At 43.4% G+C, this 10,805-nt stretch overlaps 1 protein-coding gene across 1 annotated transcript; it reads left to right on the top strand.

Annotated features, from left to right (window-relative positions):
- LOC127301731 (protein COFACTOR ASSEMBLY OF COMPLEX C SUBUNIT B CCB1, chloroplastic) lies at positions 1 to 2,408 on the top strand. The gene is made up of 4 exons (XM_051331994.2): positions 1 to 304; positions 509 to 633; positions 1,722 to 1,874; positions 1,982 to 2,408. Exons 1-4 carry the CDS (start codon positions 23 to 25, stop codon positions 2,166 to 2,168), a joined length of 747 nt encoding a protein of 248 aa, XP_051187954.1. The 5' UTR covers positions 1 to 22; the 3' UTR covers positions 2,169 to 2,408.
- Positions 2,409 to 10,805: the final 8,397 nt, after the last annotated feature.

Raw genomic sequence — 10,805 nt, 5'->3', positions numbered from 1 at the left:
TCCCGGTCTTATCCCCAACCAAATGGAAGCCTGCACCTCCACGAGCAGCGTCATCCTCCCGCTCCGCGCCGCGCCGCCGCGATCAGCGGCGGCCGGCGCGGTCGCCTGCTACCGGAGCCGAGCGGGTACTAGAAGAAGGGTCCGGTTGGTAACGGCCCGCGCATCACTCGACCGCGCCGCCGTGCTCCTCGACGCCGCCGTCGGGACCGGGTACTCGCAGGCAAGCTACTACACGTCGCTGGGGCTCTTCGTGCTGTCAGTGCCTGGGCTCTGGTCGCTCATCAAACGCTCCGTCAAATCCAAGGTTTCTTCCCCTTACTCCTCGCGCACTTGCTTCCTTGGCTTCTTACACCTTGTTCTGTTCTTGATTAATAATCATAAGCTCATAGCAACTGGAAAGCGATTGAAGTGAAGTGTCGATCTGAGGCTCATGTGTTTTACTTCTTAGATGTATTCTTTGGTTCTTAGACAAAGATAGTACTAACACTTCTGGCCGTTCCTATTGCAGATTGTGCAGAAGACGTTTGTTAAGGAGGAAGGGCAACCCATGGCGCCAAGCCTGGTGGCTGGGGAGATCCTGTCATTCTTCACGCGCAACAGTTTCAACGTCTCTGACCGTGGCGAGGTCATCACGTAAGTAGCACGCTGGCTTTCTACCTTAGTGCCATGATATCTGACAATGCTCTGCAGGCGTCCAAAATAGAACCATCAAACTGTACTTCAGTATCGCGTGACAATTGCTTTACTTGCGTTATTGTGGTTTTAGATTCTCTTCCCAAGCTAACTGTTGCAGTCGTTTAAATCACGTAGAGTAAGACTACTCATAGTGGGAGTAACATAGGTAGTAATATCACACATCTCAAGGCATTTTAGTGACATGGCATATCAATAAATGAAGAAAGAGAGTGAGGTGGTAACTAGCTATGTTACCATAACATCACACACCCCAAGACATGATGAGTCTACAACATAATAAATGACACAATGCATGACACCACGTATAAGTTACTACCCACTATGGAGGTACTACCTCTGTTTCAAGGAATAAGGCGCCCTCGTTTTACGTGCTTTTTGTTTGACTAAGAATTACTTCAAATACATGAAGATTGTTTGTATGAAATTAGTATCATTAAAAAGTGTTTTTCAATACGAATCCAACGATACTAATTACATATAATATAATCAAGATTTTGTTGCTTAATTTATATGGTCAAAGTTTGTCTCGAAATACGCGTGCGCCTTATTCCTTGAAACGGAGGTAGTAGTAACTTAGACTAGTAACATGACATATGTTACTACTCTAAGTTACTCCCCACTATGACCAGCCTAAAACTGAAGTCAACTTAAGTATTGGACATGTATGTTGGTGTTTCAGTTCAGACTTCAGACACTCAAATTTATTGCGTAACCACATCATTAGTAGTACTCTGTACTTGTTAATAGAGGGTGCTTCATGTTAGATTTACATTTATGGGGTCAGTTAACTGTGTTACAGTCGTTAGTTGATTTCTGTTGTAAGAAGATGTCATCTAAACGTTGTCAAAAAAGATACCCATCCTATATCAGATTCTCTTGTTTCATAATCATAAATACTTGTAGTATTTAGCTGTTCTATATGTTGTCCATTCAGCGAGGAAGCTGTAATCTGGCACAAGCTTATTGAGTTTACTTTTTTTAAATGGACCTCCCATGTAAACTGACGTATCTTCGTTTCCAAATAGCTTTGAGGGCACAATGACACCAAGCAGAGGACAAGCGGCACTGCTGACCTTCTGCACATGCATTAGCCTCGGGAGCGTTGGCCTTGTTCTGTCAATTGCAGTCCCAGAAGGTGGCAACAACTGGTTCTGGCTTATGACCTTGAGCCCCTTGGCGTATGTCTCTGCAACTCTACTCCCAAAAAAATGAAACTCTGCTAGCAGGAAATTTGTAATGAAATTTCCGACATAAATGTAGTAACTCTCCTTTCTTAATGGTGCAGGGGAGCGTACTACTGGACAAAAGCATCAAGGACGGAAGAGATCAAGGTCAAGATGGTCTTGGCAGATGACGGGAACGTATCCGAAGTTCTTGTGCGAGGAGATGATGTGCAGGTTGAGCAGATGAGGAAGGAGCTCAAATTCAGCGAGAAGGGAATGATATATGTGAAGGGAATATTTGAAACATGACTAGTAGCTTCATATCTAGCATCTAGCAACCAAACAAACAGCTAAAACAAGGCTTTCCTATGATGCAAACTGAAGGTGAGAGAAGAGGGATGGTGGGTTCTGAACACCCACGGGCAAATCTGTATCTTGGCTTCGAGAAAAACAAATGATTTGTATATGAGACTATTCAAATTGTAAGAAGTTTTGTCCACACTTGAATAGTAAGGCACAATCACCCTTTGAGGAACGTTTTGTTTTAAAGGAAGTTGAAGGTACTAATGACAGCAGATAAGTAAGTTGTCAGAGAAACGAGAAGGAAAAAAGGTAAACTTTAATGGAAAACACGATTGTTAGCTCAGTGAAAAAACATCATACTTAGATTAATATAATCTACTTTAATACCGAATATAGCCTTATCGCTTACTCCCCCGGTTCTCAATGAGTGTACTTCGACCTCTTGTCTCAAGTTTTGCTAAAGAAAACCTCTCGTCTCAAGTCAAATGTTGTAAAGTTTGACCAGCTTTATGAGAAACAAACATTTATACCATCAATTTTGTATTCCTAGATCCTTCTTGACATGTAGTTTCATATTATTATCGATTTGATATCATACATGCTTCTATTTCAATAAAATTGGTCAAAACTTATTTTTTCGACCTAAGACAAGAATTAGAAGTACCATTATCTGTGGACGGGGATAGTAACTGATAAGAGGAACAAAAAACATATGAATAGGGAAGCCACATGAATATGATAGGATCGCACGTATAAAATATAATATTTTGAAAATAGGGGAACTTGTCGACAATATGGGTGTTTTATTCACATTCGTGTGCATTAAAAGGAGCTCGCAAGCCGCAACGAATGTTGTACTCCCTCCGTCCATAAATAGATGCCAAAGATTTGTCCAAATTCGGATGTATCTATACACTAAACGTGGCTAGATACATTCAAAGTAGATAAACTTTTGGCATCTATTTATGGACAGAGGTAGTACCAGATATGTTGTTCGTCCATTCAAAAGGAGACACGCATGAGAAAGAAATAGGTCAGTGCACGCCGGTGTGGTTTGTACAGATTATTAAGGAAGTGCATATATTCCAGGAACTTTGGGTTGTCGTGTGTCTACTTCAGATTCGTTTTTATCAGCGGCAGCTCTCCCGTACTACAGAAGAGGAAAGACGAGTACCAAAACGCGCAGAACAAGTGCGGATTTGATAAGATCGAGAGGATGAGGCAATTCTCTGTTCGTGCTGCTTACTTCTGTCTCTGATGTAAGCATGGCTACATGTGAATTGACCTCTGTTCTGATATAACCATAGGCAGGGATAACTGGGAGAGGTTCTAGGCCCAGGTGGCCGGGGGAAGTAAACCCACGCTGGAGACCGATGGGCCGATAGCAAATCGGTATTGATATCAATGGATTTAACGATTTGATATCCCTGGATGGGCCAATGGAAAACGAAATATCTTCCCGTTCAGCTGTGGCGCCTTCAAAAAGTTGGAGAGATAGTTTTAGTTCTTTTGTTAAGGTTGACAAATCCATCTCTTTATTATGCTTGAACTTTGATGCTGAGGACTAGTTGGCTTAACAGGTGTACCAGACTATCTTAGTACCAATCTTCAGGCTGATGAAGCTGGTATATCTTGCGATCAATAAAGCTACTATTTGAATTCGCCCAGAACAGTGCAAATGGCGCATCATCGATTTGGGGTGCGTGCAAAGAAGGTACAGTTATCGCGGCCCGCCTGATCCAGATTGGATGTTCTGAATCAAGGCACAAACCATGAACAGCCGTGATCGTCCATCAGGTCCGGTCCATACATACTCGGGCCTCTCCTTATTTGTAGAAAAAAATGTTTGTTGTAATGTTCAAAAGGACATCACATAGACAGTTTTTATTTTATTTTGAACGATCAAAGGATATTGTTACTACTACTACCTCCATCCCAAAGCTTAAGGCTTGTACAATTTATAGTAAGTCAAACTATGTAAGTTTGATCAAGTTTTTAACAAAAAATAATAACATCCAAAATACATAATCAATATCATTAGATAGATAATGAAATATATTTTCATATGGTATCTATAAAATATCATATTTTTTGATAGATTCTTCTAAAAGTTCTGGTTAAACTTTACTTGGTTTAACTTTCCAAACAAAATATAAGCCTTAAGCTTTGGGATGGAGGTAGTATTTCTTATCTAAATAATTTATGCCAAATAATCTAGACCGTAGTTTCTCACTTGATGTTTATATTCGAACTTATACAAATTATGGAACATATAGTACATCTAATAGGGATTATAAGGCTCCTTAAAATTTAAGCCCAACTTTAACTATAAATTTCACTAATTTGAGTAATACTCGCTCCATTATGTTGTAGTCTACATTCTAGATCAAATTTTTAGTCCTTATTAATCTACATTCTAGTTTTAGTCAACAAAGAACATAGAAAACAAAGCAGTTTTGCTTTCTCTATTGAATGTCACTACTTCAAATATAGCTTGGATTGTTGAATTAGTACTAATAAATGCAATACTAGTTTGTGTAATACTTTCTAGGACGTAAACTAAATCAGAACAGAGGGATAACTGTTTAATGATGGACAAGTAGAATCCTTCACAATTGAAGGAGAAAATATATACTCCCTCCATTTTAACGAATAAGGTGCACTCGTTGTCGAGGGTGCTCCTCGGCAATGCCCTCCGATAGGGGCATAGGGTTGATGGAATCCTGCAAGCTGACACGAGACATCGGTACACAGACAAGCGGGGAGAGCGATTTACCCAGGTTCGGGGCCCTCGATGAGGTAAAACCCTTACGTCCTGCCTGTCTGTTCTTTGATTATGATGAAAACAGGTTACAATGGGGTGCCGAATACTTCGGCTGAGATCTAGTCGAGATTGGTGTTGCTAGGGTTACCTAGCTCTAAGCTTTTCCTGGCTAAGGTTGCTAAGATTGTTCGTGTGTCCCGATAGCCCCTCTCCTGGCCTTTATATAGGAGGCCAGGTCTCGAGAGGTCTAATCGAGTACGACTAGGTTTACAGTAGATCTATCTCTAAACTTTCCTTGTTCGGCTCCTTCCGTGCCTTGTACTTCAAGAAACCTTCCGCTGCACCGTCCTAGTAGCCCATCTTGCCATCGGGTACCTTCATGGGCCTCCAGTTGGGCCGCGTATGGTAGAGCAACATTGGTTACCCGAAGGGTAATGCCCACGTCAGTAGCCCCCGAGTGTCTAGCTGAACATAGTTCGGGTAGAGACTAAAGCATGTCTTCTTCCGAAGTCCTTCTCCTTGATCCTTCTTGCATTTCTTCCGTCTTCTATTTTCTATCGGGTGCGCGTCAGCGCTCCCGATGGGAGTAGCCCCCGAGTCTAGGTACGGATGCTTGCAATCCGTGCGTAGACTCAAGTTGTACTACTCGAACATTTCCTTCTGCCGAAGCTTTTTCCTGCAAGTCTTCCGATATATTTTCTTTATGCAAAGGATAATGAGTAACGTGCCCAACTGCTGTTTGGTTAACTGCCGATGGCAAAACACCGTTACCCTACACAGAATCAAGTCCCCGGGCATGATCCTGGAGTGCAAAAAACTTCTATCAGGTATGCATCACGAGCTCCCGATGGGAGTGTAGCCCCCGAGTGTCTGGGTGCGAGCGCTTTGCAACCGAGTGCTGACTCAAACCTCCTTCCTTCGACTGCTCATTCTGTCGAGTCTTTATTTTATCGGGTGCGCGTCAGCGCTCCCGATGGGAGTAGCCCCCGAGTCTAGGTACGGATGCTCGAAATCCGTGCGTGGACTCAAATCCTTCATCCGATAACTTTTTATGTTTTCTTCGAATGCTTCCAAATTATGACGTCATTGCTAACGTGTAACTGCTGCAAGCTGATTTGACGGGCCCATCATGACGAGCTAGCCCTAGCCCTGCTCAATCAATGTTTTAGGGCTTGACCACTATACGCGTAACGACCGAGGTGGCTCCTCGATCTTCGCGCAATCGTGGGCGTAGTGGGCCGTCAGTTCCTTCCCTTCCTCAAGCGCCACGTGCTTACTTCAAACTTTCCTTAAAATCTCCAAGGGACACAAAGTTCTCAATTCTCTCCACGGTTCCCGCAGCATCTCCTCATTCTCCCTCTTCTTCCTTCTTTCGCCATTGTTGCGCCGCCGCCACAGTTTCAATCTTCCTCAGATCTCGTAATGGTGAAGAAGAAGAGTACCGCCGCCGCTGCTAGCTCCACCAGCGAAGGTGCCGCTGCCAAGTCCTCGTCTTCTCTTCCGAAGGGGAGCGCTCCAAACGCCCCTCCCCCAGCTCCGGCGCCGCCAGCGCCGTCGGGCTCGATGGCCAAACCTGGGGACTGGGTAGCTTCAACCGTCACCAAGCGCGACGAAAAGAGGTCTCGAAGCTTAGGATTGATATCCTCCGACGCGGGAGATGTGATCCTTCCAGGTGCGATCTCTCGGCCTGATCCTCCTGCTGGATTTTCCGTGATGTTCTTATCTTTTCTTCATCGAGGCCTTTCACTCCCCACTCATGGATTCCTCCTCCATCTCTTGCGGACGTACGAAATTCAATTATGGCAACTTACCCCCAACTCAATCCTCCATGTTGCTGTGTTCATCACCCTTTGCGAGGCGTTTTTGGGTATTGAACCTCATTTCGGGCTGTGGAAGAAGATCTTCTATGTGAAAAGATACAGCAGTAGTAATGGGTACTTTGTCACCGGAGGAGTAGGTTTTGTTGCTCGCTCAGAAGTTAATTACTTTAATTTCCCAATGAGAGAGTCCGTGCAAGGATGGAGGTTGAAATGGTTTTACGCTAAAGATTCCTCGTCACCCGAATGTCGACTCCCCTGCTATACCGACGTTACTGAAGCCAAGCCCAAGGACTCTTGGAAGAACATCCTCTCAGCCGACGAAAGGGCCTCAGCCGAAGAATTGTTTGCCAAATTCCTTCGAATCAAAGAGGCTGACGGCCAAACTATGATTGGTACGGAGGTGGCAGCAGTTTTCCTGAAGCGCCGAATTCAGCCAGTCATGGCCAGAGTTCACCCGATGTGGTTGTACTCAGGTCCAAAGGATGAGACCAGGATCAATGCTGCCGATCTATCAGAAAAAGAGTTGCTTGATGAAGTTCGTCGTCTTACTTCCTTCAACCAGGAAGATTCGATTCCGCTGATCTCTTCTTATGCTCCCCTTGACGTTGATCATCCACCATCAGGGGTATTTTCCTTTTTTCACATCTCTATTATAGCTCCTTGCTTAGCCGACATGATTACCTTTGTTCTTACTTGTCACTCTTCTTTGCCAGATCCCTATGGCTTCTGAAAATACACGTGATTCACCGGATAATACTTCTGAGGGGAAAGGCTCCTCAATCCCAGTAGATTTCCACACCATTGATCAAACAGGTTTAGAGGATGAATATAATGGTCCAATGAATCTTGAAGTTGCCCGCGCTGATCTTCCCTCCTCAGCCGATAATACTTGTATCGCAGATGGATCAGTGCGTAACGTCGACACTGATCGTGATAATTTTGTTGATGCAGCTGCGGATGGGGTCAGAGCTTTGATGTCTACGGGAGCTTCTATTCTTGTAGACAGTGTTGGGCCTCCAAGAGCAAAGGTTTGTAGAACAGCAGCAAGTTTCCCTTAAGTGGATCACCCAAGGTTTATCGATCTCAGGGAGGAAGAGGTCAAAGATATCCCTCTCAAGCAACCCTGCAGCCACAAAGCAAGAAGTCTCTTGTGTCCCCAACACACCTAATACAATAGGTGCACTAGTTCGGCGAAGAGACAGTGAGATACAAGTAATATGGATGAGTGTGAGTGGTAATAGCAATCTGAATAAAATATGGCAGCGAGTAAACATTCAACAAAACAGTAAACAAACGGAGATTCGATGCTTGGAAGCAAGGCCCAGGGATCCTGCTTTCACTAGTGGACACTCTCAACAACGATCACATAATAGGACTACTCTGCACCCTCTTGTTGGATGATGAACACCACTAATTGCGTAGGATTACACGAACCCTCAATGCCGGAGTTAACAAGCTCCACAATATTCAATGTTCATATTTAAATAACCTTAGAGTGTAAGATAGATCAACACAATTACACCAAGAACTAACATAGCATGCACACTGTCACCATCACACTATGAAGGAGGCATAGATCACATCAATACTATCATAGCAATAGTTAACTTCATAATCTACAAGAGATTATAATCATAGCCTACGCCAAGTACTAACACGGATGCACACACTGTCACCATTACACCGTGCAGGAGGAATAGAGTACTTTAATAACATCACTAGAGTAGCACATAGATAATATTCAACTTGATCACAAAGAGAGAGAGATGAACCACATAGCTACAGCGGAGCCCTCAGCCCCGGGGGTGAATTACTCCCTCCTCATCATGGGGGCAGCGATGGCGGTGAAGATGGCGGTGGAGACGGCGGTGGAGATGGCTCCGGGGGCAATTCCCCGTCCCGGCAGGGTGCCGGAACAGAGAGTTCTGTCCCCCGAATTGGAGTTTTGCGATGGCGGCGGCGCCCCTGGAGTCTTTCTGGAGTTTCGTCAATTGGTACGGTGTTTTTAGGTCGAAAGGGGTTATATAGGCGAAGAGGCGGCGCAGGGGGGCACCTGGGGGCGCCTCACCATAGGCTAGCGCGGGCCCAGGCCAGGCCGCGCCGCCTTATGGTGTGGTGGCCCTCTGGCCCCTCTCCGACTCTTCTTCGGTGTTCTGGAGCCTTCCGGGAAAAATAGGAGGTTTGGCGTTGATTTCGTCCAATTCCGAGAATATTGCCCGAACAGCCTTTCTGGAACCAAAAACAGCAGAAAACAGGAGCTGGCACTGTGGCATCTTGTTAATAGGTTAGTTCCGGAAAATGCATAAAAACATTATAAAGTGCAAGCAAAACATGTAAGTATTGTCATAAAACAAGCATGGAACATCAGAAATTATGGATACGTCGGAGACGTATCAGCATCCCCAAGCTTAGTTCCTGCTCGTCCCGAGCAGGTAAACGATAAAAAGAATAATTTCTGTAGTGACATGCTACTTAAATAACCTTGATCATACTATTGTAAAGCATATGAGATGAATGCAGCGATCCAAACAATGGTAACGACATGAGTAAACAAATGAATCATATAGCAAAGACTTTTCATGAATAGTACTTCAAGACAAGCATCAATAAGTCTTGCATAAGAATTAACTCATAAAGCAATAATTCAAAGTAAAGGCATTGAAGCAACACAAAGGAAGATGAAGTTTCAGCGGTTGCTTTCAACTTGTAACATGTATATCTCATGGATAGTTGTCAATGCAAAGCAATATAACAAGTGCAATAAGCAAGTATGTAAGAATCAATGCACAGTTCACACAAATGTTTGCTTCTTGAGGTGGAGAGAGATAGGTGAACTGACTCAACAATAAAAGTAAAAGAATGGTCCTTCAAAGAGGAAAGCATCGATTGCTATATTTTTGCTAGAGCTTTGATTTTGAAAACATAAAGAGAGCATAAAAATAAAGTTTTGAGAGGTGTATGTTGTTGTCAACGAATGGTAATGGGCACTCTAACCCCCTTGCCAGACAAACCTTCAAAGAGCGGCTCCCATTTTATTTTATTTTTGGGTGGCACTCCTTCCAACCTTTCTTTCACAAACCATGGCTAACCGAATCCTCGGGTGCCTGCCAACAATCTCATACCATGAAGGAGTGCCTCTTTATTTTAGTTTTATTATGTTGACACTCCTCCCAACCTTTGCTTACACAAGCCATGGCTAACCGAATCCTTCGGGTGCCGTCCAACAATCACATACCATGGAGGAGTGTCTATTTTTGTTAATTAATTTGGGACTGGGAATCCCATTGCCAGCTCTTTTTTGCAAAATTATTGGATAAGCGGATGAAGCCACTAGTCCATTGGTGAAAGTTGCCCAACAAGATTAAAAGATAAACACCACATACTTCCTCATGAGCTATAAAACATTGACACAAATCAGAGGTGATAAATTTTGAATCGTTTAAAGGTAGCACTCAAGCAATTTACTTTGGAATGGCGGAGAAATACCATGCAGTAGGTAGGTATGGTGGACACAAATGGCATAGTGGTTGGCTCAAGTATTTTGGATGCATGAGAAGTATTCCCTCTCGATACAAGGTTTAGGCTAGCAAGGTTGTTTGAAGCAAACACAAGCACGGACTAGTACAACAAAACTTACATAAAAGACATATTACAAGCATTATAAGATTATACATTGTCTTCCTTGTTGTTCAAACACCTTACTAGAAATTATCTAGACCTTAGAGAGACCAATTATGCAAACCAAATTTTAGCAAGCTCTATGCATTCTTCACTAATAGGTGCAAAGTATATGATGCAAGAGCTTAAACATGAGCACAACAATTGCCAAGTATCACATTATCCAAGACATTCTACCAATTACTACATGTAGCATTTTCCGTTTCCAACCATATAATAATTAACGAAGCAGTTTCAACCTTCGCCATGAAAATTAAAAGCTAAGAACACATGTGTTCATACGAACCAGCGGAGCGTGTCTCTCTCCCACACAAGCATTTATTCAAACAAAAACAAAAACAAAAACAAACAGACGCTCCAAGTAAAGTACATAAGATGTGA

The sequence above is a fragment of the Lolium perenne genome, chromosome 7 (genome assembly GCF_019359855.2).
Source record: "Lolium perenne isolate Kyuss_39 chromosome 7, Kyuss_2.0, whole genome shotgun sequence".
NCBI classification, from domain to species: domain Eukaryota; kingdom Viridiplantae; phylum Streptophyta; class Magnoliopsida; order Poales; family Poaceae; genus Lolium; species Lolium perenne.
Note: the sequence above shows the minus strand (reverse complement) of the source record. Positions and strands in the feature narration are given on the sequence as shown.

Excerpts from the sequence above, each read along its gene's own strand:
- LOC127301731 (XM_051331994.2), top strand. The coding sequence starts at position 23 with ATGGAAGCCTGCACCTCCACGAGCAGCGTCATCCTCCCGCTCCGCGCC. Across the intron at positions 305-508 it reads AACGCTCCGTCAAATCCAAG|ATTGTGCAGAAGACGTTTGT; the intron begins GTTTCTTCCCCT and ends TTCCTATTGCAG. Across the intron at positions 1,875-1,981 it reads ATGACCTTGAGCCCCTTGGC|GGGAGCGTACTACTGGACAA; the intron begins GTATGTCTCTGC and ends TTAATGGTGCAG.